This window comes from Haliotis rubra, unplaced genomic scaffold (assembly GCF_003918875.1).
Source record: "Haliotis rubra isolate DU_JTF1 unplaced genomic scaffold, ASM391887v1 Scf329, whole genome shotgun sequence".
Taxonomy (NCBI): domain Eukaryota; kingdom Metazoa; phylum Mollusca; class Gastropoda; order Lepetellida; family Haliotidae; genus Haliotis; species Haliotis rubra.
Window position 1 is genome coordinate 236546 of NW_025767001.1, and position 22889 is coordinate 259434.

At 40.1% G+C, this 22889-nt stretch overlaps 1 protein-coding gene across 4 annotated transcripts in view; it reads right to left on the minus strand.

The window, feature by feature from the left end:
- LOC124284081 (probable E3 ubiquitin-protein ligase HECTD2) overlaps positions 1-16615 on the minus strand; it is a 70232-nt gene extending 53617 nt beyond the window's left edge. For 2 of the 4 annotated variants that reach the window (XM_046720136.1, XM_046720135.1), the window contains exons 1-2: positions 16273-16615; positions 85-407 (exon numbers count right to left, since the gene is read on the minus strand). In XM_046720136.1, the coding sequence (XP_046576092.1) occupies positions 85-407; positions 16273-16482 (533 nt within the window). In that variant the 5' untranslated portion in view covers positions 16483-16615. The remainder of the gene's footprint in view (positions 1-84; positions 408-16272) is intronic. The other 2 variants (XM_046720139.1, XM_046720137.1) reach the window with 1 other exon arrangement.
- Positions 16616-22889: the final 6274 nt, after the last annotated feature.

Here is a 22889-nt window from a genome sequence, read left to right on the forward strand (position 1 = left end):
AAGATTGTGTCCTAGATTTACTAAAAGCTACTTAATACCTAGCCTCACTCTAGATCCTAGATTCATGCCAGTATCTAGACTTACTTCAGTTGTTCAGCTGTCTTTGTACGGACGGGATAGTTGACCTTGGAGGGATTTGGTGAAGGACTCTTTGGGGATCTGTCAGGGTTGGGGCTGGATCTCGGTGAGCGTGATGTCCGTGATCCGCCCGTTGAAAGATACGTGGGTCGATTCTGGTTCTGTTGCCCTGTCAGGTGGCCACCTCCTCCTTCGATACGAGGGAGCTCCGTCGATTTGGACGTTCCATGCTCAGATGAGGTGGATCCACGATCTCGACGTTTCTCGTCAGGAGAGGAGCGAAACAAACTTGTGATGACATTGAGGGGACCAGACTTGCCTTTGTCATTCTGCAACAAAGTTCCTACATTAAATAAAGGTCAAATATAAGACAGGAGGCAAAATGAGATAAAATGAGGTAAAAAATAGCTAATATTCCTCAACATAGCACGCAGCAACATTTGTTGCCAAATATTATACAAGAAATTGACAGCTATAATCGTCAAATATACTGAGAAAAAAAATATAAAGGATCAAAGGAAAATTAAAGCGTTCCTTTATTATTTTCCAGTTGACATCACCACAGCACTATTCAATGCTGGTGATGAAAACTGGAAAATATTGAAGGAACGGAGAGGGCTTTTCTAAGTTGGATAACTTGTGCCCAATCCTTTTCTTGAATGAATAAAATATGTTTAAAACAAACAAAACAAACAAAGGAACACTTGAACTTTCCTGTGATTTGGTGAGGTGAGGTGAGGTGAGGTGAGGTGAGGTGAGGTGAGGTGAGGTGAGGTGAGGTGAGGTGAGGTGAGGTGAGGTGAGGTGAGGTGAGGTGAGGTGAGGTGAGGTGAAATTGGGTTTTACGTCGTACTTGAGAATATTTCGCTCATATGACGACGTGCATGCGTGTGTATGTGTATGTGCGGATGCTTGTACTAGCCCAGACTGAAGCTGGTTTTATAGTGCTAGCCCACTGAGATACCATGCCGCAGTGAAGCATGAATACCCCACTCAGACACATTATACTGACTCCGAGCCGACCAGTCCTTGTTGTACCCATTAATGCCAAGCGCCAGGCAGGGACCAACAAGTACCATATTTTAATGTCTTTTGGTATTGATTTCAGGACATGAAAATGTCATTTCATTATTGGTCACACTTTTTCTACTTCGTAGTTCATCTCAATACAACAATACAGTTAGAAACATACTTATGGAAATGAATTGATGTGATGATTTACATGAAATATGTATCAAAATTAACAGTTACACGAACTTGTATCAGATAATATTATATGGTCCCGCACATGCTTTCTACCAGCTCTCCCTCTTTTTCTCTCGTATCAGCCATTTGGGCAATCATGATGGGGGTGAGGTTCATTTAAATATAATTTGCAGAAAATGTATAGTATGAACAAGGAATTTGTACATACTGGAAGTTGATATATGCAAACAATTCTCAAAACAGCTATTTTGAATGAAATGTAAAGTTTTACTGTCAAAGTGTAAAACATATTGAGCACCTGAAAAAAGATTCTGCAGGAAGGGCACAGCCTATGTAAAGCTTAAGTTCTCAGGAAACTATTTTGTATTGGTAAAAAATCTACATGAAATCGCTTCAGGTGAGCAAACAAGAGACAACAATATTGTCCATGAAATTTTGCATGTACAACAGGGCGGTGGGGTAGCCTAGTGGTTCTTCGGCGTGACGAGCCAACGCTTTAACCACAAGGCTACCCCACCGCCCTGATGCAATAATAAAAAACAATAGTATCGCAATTTATTATTTTACCAAGAGTTATACATTTCAATATCATGTTATTTTAATTGCAAGTTTTACTATTTAAACTTAAAATAATTATTACCATAACAAGTTAAGCAGAAGCACTTTGGTGTATTGTGTCGGATACTTGTTATGAATGTAACAATCTGACCTGACACCACTGGCGTTAAGAGTCAGTGTTGGGCATTTATGATATATACATCTATTCTCTGACAACTATGGTCAATTTCACAGCATCTGTGTACTTGTGATATGATTGTGGTTGTGAATAATGTCATGGTATGTGGTAAAGCAGGCCCTATGGAACCAGGTAAGTAAGAGGGGTGGCTATTGCTGAGAATTTTCATATTGCGATATATTGCGATGCGAAAGCATGTATTGCGATATGTATTGCAATATATTGCATGAAAAATTTCAAACAAAAAACTACTTATAATCGAGTTAATTCTTGATTTATAGAGCAAAAACACAACAAAATCACTAGGCTTGATTAAGCTTTAATAACAACTTTTAATCATGATAAAATAAAAATATGATTAATATTTGGCACAAATGAAACAGGGACATATCCGAAGATTTATTTGAGTGTTCACGGAATATCCGAACATTTCCGAATGCAAGTCAAAATAACGGTTTTCGATCAGGGTATCGCAATACGTATTGTTTTCATGTCTGAACCGGTAAATACCGGTAAACTGGTTATATTGCGCAGCCCGAGTAAGTAAAATGTGTCAGTACAGGAGGGATACACAATTTTGCTGAAATTATTATCAACATCATGGACTGAAATCTTCTGTCAACTTAACAAATTAACAGATTGCAAACATAAGTCCTGATATAGAATGAACACATTTTATTACCGGACAGTGTAACAACAAGATTAACTTGCATAGTACAATTTTCCTTCCTACAGACTAAAATCCTTTGGCTACAGAACGTTCCATCACATTGCCCCAGTGCTGTGGAATACTCTTCCATCTGACGTCAAACTTTGTCCCACGTTCGAACTGTTCAAATCAAGACTCAAAACACACTTGTTCTCTCAATGCATCTGACTTTCCTGCTTACCTTCCTATCAAATTCAAATCTCTACTTCAGATTCTTAATGTTATTTTGTAGCGCCTTGAGCAGGCTGTATGTCTGGATTGTGCGCATTACAAATGCACTTTATTATTCTTATTCATTAATTTTGATATGTGTGTCTAATGATCAGGGGCGGTGGGGTAGCCTAGTGGTTAATGCATTGGCTCGTCTCGCCGAAGACACGGGTTTGAATCCCCACATGGGTACAATGTGTGAAGCCCATTTCTGGTGTCCCCCGCCGTGATGTTGCTGGAATATTGCTAAAAGCGGCGTTAAACCAAACTCAGTCAGTCAGTCAGTCTAATGATCATGATGAGAAGATGTAGGTAGTATGTAGTAAGGCTTATATACCAGACATACCAGTTTGATGTACTGTAAATAAAGTCTGGACCAGACAATCCAGTGATAGCCATTATGATCATAGATCTACCTTAATGGAATACAATACCATTACTCACTCCTTATGACAAGCATGGGTTGGTGAAGACCAATTCTAACCTGTATCTTCAGGGTGATTTTGATGCAGATTTCAAGGATCAAGTCAATACCTTAGTTTAATTATGAGACTGTCTTATCTACAATCTCTCGTATGATTTGTTTGTTTGTTGGTTGTTGTTTAATTCCGCACACAGCCATATTCCAGCTTATAATATGGCGTCGGTAAATATTCGAGTCTGGACCACACTATTCCATGATCATCAGCATCAGCATCGATCTACGCAACTGGGATACGATGACACATATCAACCAAGTCAGAGGACCTGACCACCCGATCCTGTTAGTCACCTTTAACGACAAGCATGACTTTTACGAGGTATTAGCATGAGTGTTGAGGAACGAAACCATATGTGATACATAAAGGCTAGAATAAGTCTTCAGCAAACCATGCTGGTCACATCAGGCAAATAACGGGATTGGCTGACTTGGTTGACACATGTCATCATATCCCAATACCATATATAGATGCTCATGATGTCAATCACTGGATTGTCGGGTCCAGATTCAATTTTTTCCTGTCATATAGCTGGAATACTTACCTTTTCCGGCATTAAACTAACAAGCCATACACCTGACCGTAAATTTTTTGCCAGAAATAGTGAGTGAGTGAGTTTAGTTTTAAGCCCCATTTAGCAATATTCCAGCAATATAATGGCAAGTGACACCAGAAATAGGTTTCACACATTGTACCCGTGTGGGAAATCGAACCCGGGTCTTCGGCGTGATGAGTGAACACTTCAACCACCAGGCTACCCCACCGTCCATCTTGCCAGAAATAAAGACATGGAGAACATTCAAACTCAGATCAACAATTTGGACAGTGGCGACTGTTTATAATGGAACAGGATGCTTCATGAAGAATATATAGACGGTCACTTTTATTCTTGACATCATCAAGCATCATGTGAACACCAGTTTTCAAGCCTCAGACATTTTCATGTATATTCATGCTGTGTCTCACAGCATGGATCAACGCATAGGTCAGTCAAGCAGAAAAATGTCATTAAACTTTAATGATGTGAGGTCAGGTGAAATGGGGTTTAACGTTGTCCTTGAGAATATTTCGCTCATATGACGACGTGCATGCGTGTGTATGTGTGGCTGCTTGTACTAGCCCAGACTTAAGCTGGTTTTATAGTGCTAGCCCACTGAGATACCATGCCGCAGTGAAGCATGAATACCCCACTCAGACACATTATACTGACTCCGAGCCGACCAGTCCTTGTTGTACCCATTAATGCTGAGCGCCAGGCAGGGACCAACAAGTACCATATTTTAACGTCTTTTGGTATGACGCGGTCGGGGATCGAACCCGCGACCTTCCGCTCTCCGGGCGGACGCTCTAACCACTACACCACGGAGGCGGTCAAACTTTAATGAGAATCTGTGACACATATACACACAGACTGGTCAAAACAATACACCCTGCATCTGACTGGGCACATTTCAACACAGTGGCATAGTGCAAACAGAAATGTATTTTATTTGAGGATGTAGCCTTATCAAGACCTGATATACATACAAATTTCTGCAGATTTCACAATTATACTGACACCAGAAATTTATTGATTGATCATTAAAAGTTTAATAGATGTTAGGGCAACTAGATCTATTTACACCTTGCCCATCATAAAGGTTTGCGAAATACGCATTATGTCAGAAAGCACACATTAAAACTCCAAATCATCATCATCAAAGATTTGCTAAGTTTCTTAAAAATCATAAAGTAGCAAAGCTGTCACACGCTTTAATATTTATAGCAAGAATTACATTCCGAACTTCATGGTGAAGATATTCCAGAGATTATATGGTTAAATTATTTAGTTACAAACAACCAACCCCTATTAAAATTCGCTTTGGCAGTAGAATATTTTTCATTTAGACAACTATGTTCTAAATTGTTTCTTTGGAAAGACTTCCGCCCGTATCCCCCCTTACATTTCATTCTAGTCAAATCATATCACCTGAATATATATCCCTCATCTGATAAGGATAGGTTTTAACATGTTTCTTTAATTGTATTACTGAAAGACATATCCAACTTCTGAAAATGTCACTCAAAGAAATGTTTCCTTATCGTTAAAATCTAGGGGGGATACGGGCGGAAGTCTTACCGTTTCTTTCATGGTTTCTTATTATATTACTTGTCCAACCCTTACCAGCATAATATTACCCAAGGGACACTGGTATAAATGTTTGATGTAATGCTTGCTTCATGCTGATTGGTTAGTTTGTACCAGTTATTTCATTGTGACAGGATTAAGAGACCTGTGGCACTGTGTTGCTGTATCAGTACACTGTTGCAAATAATTGGAGATAATATCATCCATTGTTGTTCGTGACATCACAAATGATCTGATGTGACATTGTTCCAACAATGTGAATACCATAATGATGTCTCAACTTGAGATTGAAATCTTAAGCTCTTCAACATGAAAAAGGGCTATGACTCATAATTATGTAGTAATGTGTGGGTTACAAATACATAAATTGACCATCTAGAAAATTACAGACTGTCTGCCCTACATGAAATATTATTGTAATTACGAAATAAGTTTAGGTCAGGATGGATAATTTCTTTTGGCTTCAAAATTATTCTCCAAACATATGATAGAGATAAGATAGATAGATATATCTATCTGTGTGTGTGAGAGAGAGAGAGAGAGAGAAAAAGAGAAAGAGTGAGAGAGAGAGAGAATGAGAGAGAGAGAAAGAGAGAGAGTGAGAAAAGAAAAGAGAGAGAGAGAGAGAGAAGAGAGAAGAGAGAAGAGAGAGAGAGAAAAAAGAAGAAAGAGAGAGAAAGAGAGAGAGAACTGGTTTTATAACAGCAGCATTACTCAGCAAATATAAAAGAGACAATGCGCCTTGTTCCACAAAGCATAACGATTGTAAACCTTTGTTAAAGCATCATAGTTGAGGGCACCTCAGTGCTATAATCACCTTGTATGGACTATGATATCACAAGAAGTTTTTGATATCCATACAATATGCAAATCCAGAATGACATCTGCTCTAAAACTGCAGAGAAATATATACAGGCCAATCAATAAAAAGACGTCAAGAGCAGGGGCTTCAAGATCTTAATAGGTTTGTGCTTTTACAGGTTGGGGTGAAAATTGCAGTTGTCACGCTCTTCTGCATACCTAAAAAATATCAGAAATATCAATCATTAAAAACCAACCAATGAAGATCCAGGCTAGAACTGATCTTCAGTAACCCATGCTTGTCATAAGAGGCGACTAACGGGATCGGTGTTCAGGCTCGCTGACCTGGTTGACACATGTCATCGTATCCCAATTGCGAACATTGATGCTCATGATAACGTCAATCACTGGATTCTCTGGTCCAGACTCGATTATTTATAGACCGTTGTGTGGCGTCAAACAAAGATTGGACACCAATGTACTGAGGCACTGAAGTTCACAATCAGTGACAGCAACAACTAAGGACTGAGGATGTGAAAAACTAGTACCAGCATACGAAACTATTCTGAATCCAAGAGTGAGTGAGTGAGTTTAGTTTTACGCCGCTTCTAGCAATATTCCAGCAATATCACGGCGGGGGACACCAGAAATGGGCTTCACACATTGTACCCATGTGGAGAATCAAACCCTGGTCTTCGTCGTGATGAGCAAACACTTTAACCACTAGGCTACCCCACCACCATCGTGGATCCAAGAAAAGAGGCAGGTCTATTTCAAGCAGTGACAGAATTCTAGGGATGTTACAAGTCCACCCATACAGAGATGCATCGACTTCTCAGACAACACAACACACACTAACCTGTAACCTTCAGTATTGATTCATCCATATTTCAGTTCTTTATTGATTCTTGTTTTATTTTGTTTCCTTTCACACATGAACCTATTCATACATATTTTATTTATGTCATTTTTGGCACACATCTAATAAACTCTACAAAGTATTGCACAAACATGAACTTTGCTATTTTAGACAATACTTATGGTTGCACTTCAGTCTTTCTCAACAAAAGTATTGATTAAATTGAGGCATTTCTATTTTCAATCTTTTTAAAAATGTATAAGCCTTATAAAATATAGTACCTGTAACTCAAAATAGCAAAGAATATGTTTTTTCAATATGTATTGTATCAGAAGACAACGGTAGTTGTATCTAGTGTTGGGAATTGGTTGAAATCTCACAATTGATGATTGGTTCAATACCAACGACCAATCATCGAAAAAAAATTGGTTAGCGTCATTTTTTAGATTTTCCTATTCAGGTTGTAGTTGCAGATAAGTATAAAGAAAAAAACATTTGGTTCTCTGTTGTTTTTTTTAGAAACTGCACAAATTATATTAGCAGATTTCACATCCAGTGTAAAATGATTCAGTTCCAGTGTAACATTAACTTCCCAGATTCTTCAAGAAATATTCAGTCATGACTTTTCAGAAAGTGAAGTGAGTTTTCTTAGAAATAAACACGTTTTCAGGCCCTGACAACGCCCTAGATATGTTCCATCATCAAGTATTTCAAACTCTATTACAGCGGTTCCAAAATCGTTTGTGTTCGATTATGAGAAAATGTGATCGATTGCTTGGTCGTGTGGCCACTGGAACCAATCTTCGATTATTTCAATTAATCGGACCACCACTAGTTGTATCACATGATTGCTACGAAAATATTTTACCACTTATCTGCCCCTTTGCACTGCCTTTAGCAATTGTACAACTACGACTGTAACCTTCACAATTGTTACATACTCACTGAACATGTGAGGCCATTTGCTGACGTCATAATTTAGTTCTGTACCGACAATATCAGCGTTAACCTTTCTGTTCCAGTTTCAATGTCACCTCATAAAGCCACGCAACAAATGAATATGAAATTGATTGTGACAAAGAAGGGGAACATTTACTGAAACCAAATTATGGAAAAACTTGAAAAATCAATCTCATACTGTAATAAAGAATACACAACAATATGTTAACATGCAATTTTAATTTCCACATCAAGCAATGTGTAGGTTAAGAAAGCAGATCAAATATGGTTGCCTTTTTCATGATGCTTGTGTTTCTCTTAACCACTTGTCAACATAAATCTGAAAACAAAATCTTTCTTCAGAGCTATCTACAAATAAGCTGTTAAGAAGCAGTTATGTTATATATCGTACCACCATGTTTCCCACAGGGAGGTGGGGTAGCCTAGTGGTTAAAGTGTCCACTCGTCATGCCCAAGACCCAGGTTTGATTCCCCATATTGGTACAATGTGTGAAGCCTATTTCTGGTGTTCCCCGCCGTGATATTGCTGGAATATTTTAGAAATATTTCAGCAATATCACGGCAGGGAACACCAGCTAAAATATTGTTAACTCACTCACTCATGTTTCCCACAACATATATTTTTCACTTGGCCATTTTGAATTGTGGTTTTTTTCTGATATCATTAAAGATGTGATTTCAAAAACAACTTGTTTCTCAACAGATTCCTTCCCGCTACAACTCAGAATTAAGCTAGAAACGGTATGTTTTTTTATCAGATTTGAGAAAATATCTGTATGGAATAGAGACCACTAACACATAATTAACCACTATGAACAATAGTATTTTAAAAAGATTTTAAAAAGATAGATGCCAACTTGGTGTTGATATCTGTTGTCAGAAAATAACACGGCTTGTGTAATGCTTAGTGAATGTAAATAGCAAACCAATGAGGTGTTAGAAAAAACATATGATGTCATTCCAGAGTGTCATTGCCGTATTTGGGGGCAGTGGGGTAGCCTAGTGGTTAAAGCGTTCGCTGTTCAGGTTTGATTCCCCACACAGATGCAATGTGTGAACCCCATTTATGGTGTCCCATTGCTGGAATAATGTAAAAACGGCATAAAACTAAACGCACACACTCACTCACTCATTGCCATACTTGAAACTTCGGAAATGACTGATACAGACTTTCATATTAAACATCTGAATATAATGTCACTAACAATGTAGGCAGTGTTTAAAACACCCAAAATTCCAAGCCAGACAGCCGGACTGGTAACTTTAAAAAATTACCAGTCCTGATACAAACTTGCCTGTCCGGTTTTCAACAATAAAAAACAGTTTAACATAATTATCATAAAACCTTAAACACCTCAAATTTGACCGTCCGAGATAAAAATAGACCGTTCCGGATGGTCGGGCAGGCGGGAATTTTAAACGCTGATGTAGACATCATATTTTAACTATTCTGATGTTTGTTTGTAATTTATGAGCTCTTGTGTCTTATCAAACAAATATTGCTGAGGCAAAGACACTTGACTAAAATTGTAGCTTGCCTTACTTCAATTACACAAAATGTTCATTGCTATAATGTTCATAAAGTGTGTTCCTAATGAAATAATTTTCAAAAGGTTTGTCCAGTCCAAACTTCAAGAGTACTTGAATTAATGTAAAAAAAACCCAAAACAAGTGAAACGGTATCGCTGTCAAAAAAGCTTGTGTTTCCCATACTGCAAACTTACTTTAACCCCCCTGTTATCAGTGCCAGTGATTCTGTAATACAAAGTATGCTTAACCCTTTATGTTCATAGGAGATGTGAATAGCATGAAAGTATCCTCTGAGATCCTAATGGTCATAGCACCATAAAATGAGTATAATCCATTCTTTGTTTAGAATATCCAAAAGTAACTTAGGCTAGAAGGAAGAGCTTTCCACATTTGCTTTTCACATTTTACTATTGTGGTCCTAGTCATGGGGACAATGGCGAAAAGAACATAAAAGTCTGACAAAGGCATCAGTTTGCTTACAGGAAGTATAAAGAGGATCATTGGGACCTGATTTCTGTAGAGTGGCCAGGTCAGCTTAGACGGACAATATGCTTGGCGGAGATCCATTCCTTGGGAACAGGGGCTGTGGGGTAGCCTAGTGGTTAAAGCGTTCGCTCATCACGCCGAAGGCCCGGGTTCGATTCCCCACATGGGTACAATGTGTGAAGCCCATTTCTGGTGTCCCTCGCCGTGATGTTGCTGGAATATTGCTAAAAGTGGCGTAAAACCATACTCACTCACTTCTTGGGAACACCAGAAACCTATGATTGCGGGTATGCTCCATTATGTTTCTAGGTTTGTCTGCACCATACCTGTGCTTGTTGGTTTTAACAAAGCAGTAAATGTCTGAACCCTTCATCAGTTTGGGCTTTCCATCCATATCCAGCTGGCATGCCGTGACATAACTGGAATACTTCTCAATGTTGCCTTTTACACATATCCCCCACTTCCTATTGATTCACTCACTATATTTTCCAACACAACCAAGTATATTTTAATGTCCACTACATGGAGCCTGTACATTCATATACACTCTTATATGACAGAATAGACACATACATCCATAAACAAACTACATAGAGCCTTGTGAAACATGCCTCATACATACACTCTTATATGACAGAATAGACACATACATCCATAAACAAACATACCTAGAGCCATGGAGCCTTGGTGAAACATGCCTACCTGGCTACATCACCTGGCTACGAGGTGAAACATGCCTACCTGGCTACATTGGTGAAACAACCTGGGCAACATGGAGCATTGGTGAAACATGCCTACCTGGAGCATTGGTGAAACATGCCAAGCCGAGGTGAAACATGCCTACCTGGCTACATGGAGCCGAGGTGAAACATGCCTACCTGGCAACATGGAGCATTGGTGAAACATGCCTACCTGGCAACATGGAGCCTTGGTGAAACATGCCTACCTGGCTACATGGAGCATTGGTGAAACATGCCTACCTGGCAACATGGAGCATTGGTGAAACATGCCTACCTGGCTACTGGCAACATGGAGCATTGGTGAAACATGCCTACCTGGTGAAACATGCCTACCTGGCAACATGGACATGGACCCTTGGTGAAACATGCCTACCTGGCTACATGGAGCGAGGTGAAACATGCCTACCTGGAAACATGCCACCTGGCAACATGGAGCATTGGTGAAACATGCCTACCTGGCTACATGGACTGGCAACCTTGGTGAAACATGCCTACCTGGCTACATGGGACCCTTGGTGAACACATGCTACATGGACATTGTGCATGCCTACCTGGCAACATGGACCCTTGGTGAAACATGCCATGGACCTTGGTAAAACATGGACCTGGCTACATGGACCCTTGGTGAAACATGCCTACCTGGCTACATGGACCATTGGTGAAACATGCCTACCTGGCTACATGGACCCTTGGTGAAACATGCCTCATTGGCAACATGGACCCTTGGTAAAACAATGCTAACCTGGCTACATCAAGCCTAGGTGAAACATGCCTACCTGGCTACATGGACCCTTGGTAAACAATCCAACAATGCTACAAAATCAGGAGCGTCCACTAAACAACCTAGTTCCGAAATCTGAATGGGATCTGCTGTGCTGCTTTAGCAAAACCCCAGGAGAGGTCATCCAAACATCATCAATAACATCCTCAAACCATCAACTTGATAATCAGTAACCTGGGCTATCACACTTGGCATTTGCTTGGCAGATATGAAGTGTTTAGACTGATACTTGCTGCAATCATTAATTCCACAGCCGATAATCATCACTGATTGCAAACTAATTGGCGCAGGTATCAAACTTAGACATAAACAATATTCTGTTCAGGTCCTGTTAATTCAGACATGTTTCAACCCTCAGGGATGGCAACAGGAAAATCTATTTTCAGGTGAAAACTTAATATTGTGGGGTTCAGACACTTCACAGAATTGATCAATTTGAAATAAAACTAATGACCTAACCTACACAATGTGTCCATGAGGATACATGGTAAAATTGGTCTTCAGCAAAAATGCTGGCAAGAGAGGCAACAATGCTTGTCATAAATGCAAAATTGCTTCTCATAAGAGGCAACAAATGCAATGTTTGTCATAAAGGGCAACAATGCTTGCTATAAGAGGCAACAATGCTTGTTTTAAGAGGCAACTTGTCATGAGGGACACCAATGCTTGTCATGATGGACAACAATGCTTGTCATAAGAGGCAACAATGCTTGTCATGAGGGACAATGATGCTTCTCATGAAGGGCAACAATGCTTGTCATGAGGGACAACAATGCTTGTCATGAGGGACAACAATGCTTGTCATAAGAGGCAACAATGCTTGTTATAAGAGGCAACAATGCTTGTTATAAGAGGCAACAATGCTTGTCATGAGGGACAACAATGCTTGTCATGAGGGACAACAATGCTTGTCAATTATGAGGCAACAATGCTTGTTCTAAGAGGCAACAATGCTTGTTCTAAGAGGCAACAATGCTTGTTATAAGAGGCAACAATGCTTGTTATAAGAGGCAACAATGCTTGTCATGAGGGACAACAATGCTTGTCATGAGGGACAACAATGCTTGTCATAAGAGGCAACAATGCTTGTCATGAGGGACAACAATGCTTGTCATAAGAGGCAACAATGCTTGTCATGAGGGACAACAATGCTTGTCATGAGGGACAACAATGCTTGTCATAAGAGGCAACAATGCTTGTCATGGGACAACAATGCTTGTCATAAGAGGCAACAATGCAACAATGCTTGTCATAAGAGGCAACAATGCTTGTTATAAGAGGCAACAATGCTTGTCATGAGGGACAACAATGCTTGTCATGAGGGACAACAATGCTTGTCATAAGAGGCAACAATGCTTGTCATGAGGCAACAATGCTTGTTATAAGAGGCAACAATGCTTGTCATAAGAGGCAACAATGCTTGTCATGAGGGACAACAATGCTTGTCATGAGGGACAACAATGCTTGCCATGAAGGTCAACAATGCTTGTCATGAGGGACAACAATGCTTGTCATGAGGCAACAATGCTTGTCATGAGGGACAACAACAATGCTTGTCATGAGGCAACAATGCTTGTCATGAGGGAACAATGCTTGTCATGATGGACAACAGTGCTTGTCATATGAGGCAACAATGCTTGTCATGAGGGACAACAATGCATTTCATGAGGGGCATCAATGCATGTCATGAGGGGCAACAATGCTTGTCATGAGGGAACAATGCTTGTCATGAGGGACAACAATGCTTGTCATATGAGGCAACAATGCTTGTTATAAGAGGCAACAATGCTTGTCATGAGGGACAACAATGCTTGTCATAAGAGGCAACAATGCTTGTCATGAGGGACAACAATGCTTGTCATGAGGGACAACAATGCTTGTCATCATGGGCAACAATGCTTGTCATAAGAGGCAACAATGCTTGTCATAAGAGGCAACAATGCTTGTTCTAAGAGGCAACAATGCTTGTCATAAGAGGCAACAATGCTTGTCATAAGAGGCAACAATGCTTGTTATAAGAGGCAACAATGCTTGTCATGAGGGACAACAATGCTTGTCATAAGAGGCAACAATGCTTGTCATGAGGCAACAATGCTTGTTATAAGAGGCAACAATGCTTGTTATAAGAGGCAACAATGCTTGTTATAAGAGGCAACAATGCTTGTCATAAGAGGCAACAATGCTTGTCATGAGGGACAACAATGCTTGTCATGAGGGACAACAATGCTTGTCATAAGAGGCAACAATGCTTGTCATGAGGGCAACAATGCTTGTCATAAGAGGCAACAATGCTTGTCATAAGAGGCAACAATGCTTGTCATGAGGGACAATGCTTGTCATGAGGGACAACAATGCTTGCCATGAAGGTCAACAATGCTTGTCCTGAGGGTCAACAATGCTTGTCATGAGGCAACAATGCTTGTCATGAGGGACAACAATGCATTTCATGAGGGGCAACAATGCTTGTCATGAGGGGCAACAATGCTTGTCATGAGGCAACAATGCTTGTCATGATGGACAACAGTGCTTGTCATATGAGGGCAACAATGCTTGTCATGTGTGACAACAATGCTTGTCAAGAGGGACAACAATGCTTGTCATGAGGGGCAACAATGCTTGGCATGTGTGACAACAATGCTTGTCATGAGGGACAAATAATGAGAAGTCAAGTTTGCTGACTGCTGATGTATGACATCATATTTCAGTTGTACTCATGATGTTCATGATGTCAGTTGCTGTATCATCTCATACATGGAGACCCAATTGTTTATAATGTTTATAGTCCGTATCTTGACTAGCAGGTATATTATTGATTGTGACGTTAACAACAAACAAACCTGTAAAATGACCTCACCAATATGACGTTACCTGTTCAATAATTGATGAGACACATGTATGACCTTACCTGTCCAATGAGCAACCAAAGACAAGTTTGACCTTACCTTTACAATCGCTGATTGGACACAAATATCACCTCAACTATAGTGTTAAAGCAAACACAGGCATGACCTTTACCATACAATGGTCAAATGATGTTTGACGGCACCTGTTGATGACTGATCAGACAGGTATGACCTTACCTGTACAGTAGTTGATAATTTACAAATGGTTCTGACATTATAGATATGGTGACTGCTTGGACACTAACAATACATGTGATGATTGATAATTAAGCCATCTGGTATGATCACACCTGAATAACGAATAAACATTTGACAATACCTGTTAAGTAAGTGATCAGACAGGTATGTCCTAGCCTGTACAGTGGTTGATAATTAATACACAGGTATTGGCTTACCTGTATATTGATGCATCAGACAGGCAAGACATTTCTATGGTATGCCACTTACAGGTAAGACAACTTCCAGAAAGAGTTCCTTCCGTTCCCCCAACCCTAAACCTAACTCTAAACCTAACCTTAAAACTTAACACTAAACTTAACCCTAAACCTAACCCTAACTTAAATTTTGGACTTTTAGTCATTTTGTGAGTTCTCTAGTAATTTTGTGTTAAGTTTTGTTAATAATTTTAGTATATTTATAAATATTATTTGGGATTGGGGAACGGGAGGAACTCTTACCCAACTTCCATACAGCATAAGGTAAAACACAGGTAAATGATCCATTTAAATAGTAATCAGGCTCAAAGGCAGGTATTTATATGAGTATCGTGTTTAACAAGGCCATCGGCATATACATACCTCACCTGTAAAGTGAATGCACTGATCTTCCCTGATTTCAAAGTTGTAAATCAGGCTCATTTTCTTACTAATCACTGTATAGGTAAGAACTGTCACACTATTGTATCAGATGCATTTGATTGCTTTATATAAGAAACAAGCATACACAATGACGGATATTTCACAATGCACAGTATCACTTGTCATCAGGCAAACAGGAAATAATAAGAAAAACGGGTTTTGGTTTGGGGTTGAGGAATATGGACCTGTCTGCTGTGTAGTGTACCGGGTACACTCATATATTTTGACTTTGTATAGGGTACATTTCTACATGCAGAAACGTATATGGGGTACATTTAAGTATAGCGAAACGTACCTGGGGTACCATTTTGTCGTAAGCATGCCAACAACATCCCTTTCACCTGTATTATTAATACAGGTATGAATATTCCTGAACCATGACTGATAGTTAAACATGTATTATTAGTCCGTTCATCCTGATCATTATAATAATCAGCATGCAGGTATGGATCTGAAATCAGTCTATTATATCACCTGCATAACGTATAAATTATAATACACAGAACAGTGTTTATTCTCAAGTATCGTTTGTCACCACTGACTGACTGACTGAGTTTAGTTTTACACCGCTTTTAGCAATATTCCAGCAATATCACGGCGGGGACACCAGAAATGGGTTTCACACATTATGCCCATGTGGGGAATCGAACCCGGGTCTTCGGCGTGACGAGACAACGCTTTAACCACTAGCCTACCCCACCGCCCGTTTGTCACTAAAATCTCATTTGACATGACATAAAATGTACAGTATAAGATTTGTCTACAAATTTGTTTTAATTTTAAGTAACAGGTGTGTCAAGTGAACATACCTGGTCCCCCTTGCCCCTCCCCCTCTTCTCTCTGGATCGGTGATACGATGGGGGTCTCTCAGCCGACGCCCGCTCGTAAAAATTCCCACAGCGTGGACAGATGGTCCGCTTGGACCCGGGTGGTTGTAGTACGGTCTCGCTACAGGTGGGACAGGTAATTGACACCACTCCTCCACTCCCAGGTGAAGCAGCCATGGACAGACTGCACATGGGGGTTAATGTCGTTTAATCCTCATGGTTATATCCACGAACCCAGGACACTTTGGTATATGTACACAATATCACCGTTTGACAGCTCAGTCAGCCATCTTGTTTGCAGGTGCTCGTGACGTCATCACATCAATAGATTATGAAGGAATCGATGGGTGTACATAATTGCCATGGCAACGTTGAGCCTTCCTTTGCTTTACTCGAACGTGTGAGTCGTCTTATAAGAACCCAAACTGATTGAAAGTCTTGAGTGGGCTTGAAAGTTGAAAGGCAGTATATTGGAATATGCATATATGTATATACCCGACGCACCATTAATAACTCGGAGGTGAGATTGGCCGTTAGACACTACTGCAGTACATATCGGCAGACCAACCTATTCTATACATTATTCATCAGCTACGTCTTATTGACACATACAGTCGACATTGTTTTAAGTGATTATAGTAATCAAAACAGCCTATTGCTAGTGTCCATCAAACTTCTTCCCAACAGATCATAAATACTTTCCAATCAGATTATCTTTGCCTCCGTTCGATCGATGTCAGTATCGATCATGGGCTTGAAACTAAAGCTGATTGTATCGATATCCACAAGACCGTGACGTCCAAAGAGATCAGTTGCTGTATAAGATTACGCGCACTGTTAACGCGAAACCATTTCCATTAAAAATATAGCTGTCTGTTTTATTAATTCATATACATCCTTTGTGTTTCTTCGTGTCTTTAATACCAGAATAAACATTAGTGAACTGACACCGATGCTCCATCACTGGGTCTATGTTTCAACTGGACGTGTTGTCAATAATGCTTTTGCACGGAGTTCTATACTATAACCTTGGACGTGTTGTCAATAATACGTTTGTAGGGAGTTCTATAATATAACCTTTGACGTGTTGTCAATAATACGTTTGTACGGAGTTCTATAATATAAACTTGGACGTGTTGTCAATAATACGTTTGCACGGAGTTCTATACTATAACCTTGGACGTGTTGTCAATAATACGTTTGTAGGGAGTTCTATGATATAAACTGGACGTGTTGTCAATAATACGTTTGTAGGGAGTTCTATAATATAAACTTGACGTGTTGTCAATAATACGTTTGCACGGAGTTCTATGATATAAACTGGACGTGTTGTCAATAATACGTTTGTAGGGAGTTCTATAATATAAACTGGACGTGTTGTCAATAATACGTTTGTAGGGAGTTCTATGATATAAACTTGACGTGTTGTCAATAATACGTTTGTAGGGAGTTCTATGATATAAACTGGACGTGTTGTCAATAATACGTTTGTAGGGAGTTCTATAATATAAACTGGACGTGTTGTCAATAATACGTTTGTAGGGAGTTCTATAATATAAACTGGACGTGTTGTCAATAATACGTTTGTAGGGAGTTCTATAATATAAACTGGACGTGTTGTCAATAATACGTTTGTAGGGAGTTCTATGATATAACCTGAACGTGTTGTCAATAATACGTTTGTAGGGAGTTCTATAATATAAACTTGACGTGTTGTCAATAATACGTTTGTACGGAGTTCTATGATATCAACTGGACGTGTTGTCAATAATACGTTTGTAGGGAGTTCTATAATATAAACTGGACGTGTTGTCAATAATACGTTTGTAGGGAGTTCTATAATATAAACTGGACGTGTTGTCAATAATACGTTTGTAGGGAGTTCTATAATATAAACTGGACGTGTTGTCAATAATACGTTTGTAGGGAGTTCTATAATATAAACTGGACGTGTTGTCAATAATACGTTTGTAGGGAGTTCTATAATATAAACTGGACGTGTTGTCAATTATACGTTTGTACGGAGCTCTACAATATAAACAGTGGGGTTCTTTTTAAATAATGTAAAGGATGATTAACTAGGAAATAAAAACTATCTTCCCTCTCTGGAATTTAAAAATGTATGTCTGTCTTATCAGACAAAAGATTTCATCTTTGAAATGTCACGTATCACTATTTCCGGTGAACAAAATGAATAATAAAATATATATGCTATCACATTTCGTACATCCTAAAATATGGATTATACCTACAGATTTAAGCGTAATCTGATGCAAATGCGGAGCGTTGTGCGGGATGCTTAGACTTTTAAAAAAACATGTTTCACGTTGGTGTTGGAAAAAGTCCAGGCTGAACAAACTAAAAGTGAGCGGGGCGGTGGGGTAGCCAAGTGGTTAAAGTGTTTGCTCGTCACGCCGAAGACATGGGTTCGATTCCCCACATGGGTACAATGTGTGAAGCCCATTACTGGTGTCCCCCGCCGTGATATTGCTGGAATATTGCTAAAGGCGGCGTAAACCCATACTCACTCACTCACTCACTAAAAGTGAGCTATGCATGCGCTCACTGAACGCAAAGAGTGAAACTGGTTTCAGAACCCTGTGAACAGTATCTCGCTTATCTCCTGGGACCCGTGAAGATCCGTGTTAGAATTGGTATTCAGCAACTCACTCTTGTCGTAAGAGGCGACTCATGAGATCGGGTGGTCAGGCTCGCTGACGTGGTTGACATATGTCATCGCATCCCAATTGTGTAGATCGATGCTCATGATGTTGATCACTGGTCTGGTCCAGACTCGATTATTTACAGACCGCCACCATATAGCTGGAATATTGCTGAGTGCGGCGTTAAACAACAACCAAACTTATCTCATGGCGGGTCAGCTTGGTGGGGAAAGAGAGACCGAAATCATGCATGGTGTTATAAATGTGTTGGTTGAAAATAAAGAATGAATCTGGATTTGCGACGCTGTAAAAAGTATATCACATATCCTGAAACTTGTCAGGAGGGACAAAAGTCATGCATTCCGTAAACAATTTTGCTAAAACTGACGAAAAGGGGTATGGTGCTGCCAAACTATAAATACAATCCCAGCGAATCTATGAATCCAATTAAACAGTCTTAAGGATGCGATTCCGCACAGCAACATTCGAACCCTTAAACTGATGGAATATCAAGGAAATAATAAACACGGAGACGTTTGCATGTGTGTTGTCTGCAATAAGGTAAGTAAAGCACTCATGAAAGGCATTCATTGACGGAAATAACTGAGTAGAAATACCGAAAACAGCAAACAAACATTGTTACCACCTACAAGCGACACTGCATATGTTTTTTGTTATTTTTTGACAGGTTATTTGGTTGTCGCAGCTCGAACAGTGTGGTATTGTCAAGAAAGGTTATCTATATATGTACTTGTTTCAACCATCGTGGCACTGTCTTTGCATTGTTGGTACTAACAAAAGCCTAGACGCTGTCGCCATAGAAACTCGTCAACAGCTTGAGCGCATAAGATTTCTGTGTGAAAAACACCCTTTAATCAATTGGAGAACTTAAGAAGAGAATATAGGCTATACCAGGAGAGGTTTACATGTGTTCACTGCGAGCCAAACTATTGACCAGCGGACGTAGCAATCGACGTGCATCTTAACAGCTTCAGTTGCTTCACACACTAACTTCATGAACTATATGCCATACTGAACTATCTGACTACAGAACTTACTGCCTTCTGAATTGTCTGACAACCGAACATATTGCCTACTGATATCTCTGACAAACTAACATACTGCCTACTGATCTCTCTGACAACCGAACATACTGCCTACTGATCTCTCTGACAACTGACCACACTGTTTTCCGAACGATCTGACAACCGAGCATACTGCCTACTGAACTATCCGACAACCGAGCTGAAATGTCTGACAAGCAAACACACTGCCTACTGATCTCTCTGACAACCGAACATATTGCCTACTGAACGATCTCACAACCGAACATACTGCCTACGGATCTCTTTAACAACCGAACTCATTACGCACTGATCTCTCGTAGAACCGACCACACTGTCTTCCGAACAATCTGACAACCGAACTCACTACCTTCTGATCTATCTGACAACCGAACATTCTATCTACTGAACTATCCGTCATCCGAACACATTGCCTCCTGATCTGTATGACAACGGAACACATCCCCTACTTAATTATATCTCAGTTAAACACAGACCCTACTTAACTTTATCTCAGTTGAATGCACCACCTACTTAGCTATATCTCAGTTGAACACACCACCTACTTAGCCATATCTCATTTGAACACATCACCTACTTAACTATAACTCAGTTAAACACAGCCCCTACTTAACTGTATCTCAGTTGAATACACCACCTACTTAACTATATCTCAGCTGAACACACCACCTACTTAACTATATCTCAGTTGAACACACCACCTACTTAATCATATCTCAGTTGAACACATCCCCTACTTAACTTTACCTCAGCTGAACATACCACCTACTTGACTATATCTCAGTTGAACACACCACCTACTGAACTATCTTACCGAAAATTGAACACACCACCTACTGAACTATCTTACCGAGAATTGAACACATCACCTACTGAACTATCTCACCGAGAATTGAACACCCCACCTACTGAACTATATCTCGATTGAACACACCACCACCACCTACACGTCATAAGACTAGATAATCTACAAGACAGAGATACACCATAAAGCTAATATCTAAATAAGTTTGTTTTGGTAGTGTTGCTAAGTAGTACACCTGTACCCTGCAGCATGCCGAGCGTGATGGTATTGGCGTGACAAAGCCTGTACAGCTACCTATAATAGTGCCGATATTCTCCAGGGAACCTTCAGGTTGCTTTCTTTCATCCATATTGATTACTAGGATGACACAGCATCACACGTGATGTAACACTGCGCTTACCTTTCCTGGGGTGACGTTTGGGGGTTGAGGGGGTGGTGTACCTGAGAGAGACTGACTGACTGACTGAGTTTAGTTTTACGCCGCTTTTAGCAATATTCCAGCAATATCACGGCGGGGGACACCAGAAATGGGCTTCACACATTGTGCCCATGTGGGGAATCGAACCCGGATCCTCGGCGTGACGAGCCAACGCTTTAGCCACTTTACCTGAGAGAGATGGGTGTTTGGATCCCATATTGTGAGAGTGTGGAGACTGAAAATACTAGATAATTTTCAGCTACAATTCTTCCTATATTTTTAAACAAAACTAAAACGGAAAAATATACACCGTCCGACCGTGTATACTGAGGGAAAAAAACAATAACACCACTTATTTCAGTATTCTATTACTTATTCTCAAACTTTTGTCCTCACAGTGCAATAGAAATTTGCGAAGGAACCAAAGCGACACTTGTACTATCCTATGTTCCTGTATTTGTTATGGGGCGGTGGGGTAGCCAAGTGGGTAAAGCGTTGGCTCGTCTCGCCGAAGACCCGGGTTCGAATCCCCACATGGGTACAATGTGTGAAGCCCATTTCTGGTGTCCCCCGCCGTGATGTTGCTGGAATATTGCTAAAAGCGGCGTAAAACCAAACTCAGTCAGTCAGTCAGTCCATGGATTTCATGCAAGCTGGGCGATGTCTCAAACGTTTAACAAATTTCCTGCATTAAATATGTCAAGCAATACTCTTTCCGGAAACAAAACACAATTCGCATAACGGTTGGTCTAACCCTCACCAGCTGCAGGAACTCGACCCTGGACCATCATCATTGCATGTTTATTTTAGATATCGGTTAGGTGAGTGAGTGAGTGAGTGAGTGAGTGAGTGAGTTTAGTTTGATGCCGCTTTTAGCAATATTCCAGCAATATCACGGTGGGGGACACCAGAAATGGGCTTCACACAATATGTCCATGTGGGGAATCGAACCCGGGTCTTCGGCGTGACGAGCGTACGCCTTAACCGCTAGGCTACCCAACCACCTCCTCAAATCGGTTGGATACGAAGGAACTACCACTTCCCATGTATGTTTGTTTCTTGTTTAATGCAGACCCTCAGATTATATTGATTGACGGATCGATCGGTTGGTTGCTTGATTGATTGATTGATTGATTGATTGATTGAACGCCGCACTCAGCAATATTCCAGCTATATGACGGCACTCTGAAGATAATAGTGTATGGACCAGACAATCCAGTGATCAACATCACAATGGGACAGTTGGGATACGATGACATGTGTCAACCAAATCAGCGAGCCTTACCACCAGATCCCGTTAGTCGCCTCATGCGACACGCGTGGGTTACTGAAGACCAATTCTTACCCGGATCTTCACAGGTAAAAGTATATATAATTGTTCAGGTTTACATTAATATTTAATATTATAGCTGGAATATTGCTGAGTGCAGCATTAAACAACAAACAATCATATTTGTACGCATCATAAGTAGATGCAAGACGTTTGCCTCTTTTTTGTCCCTTGGTTTTCGAATTTTCCTTTTAAATTGAAAGGATCGATCAGAGTAGAAATAGTACAAACGTGTGTGTTTTTTCTATCGGGTAATACATAAATGAATATTACGTTTCTATGGCAACACTCGATGCGT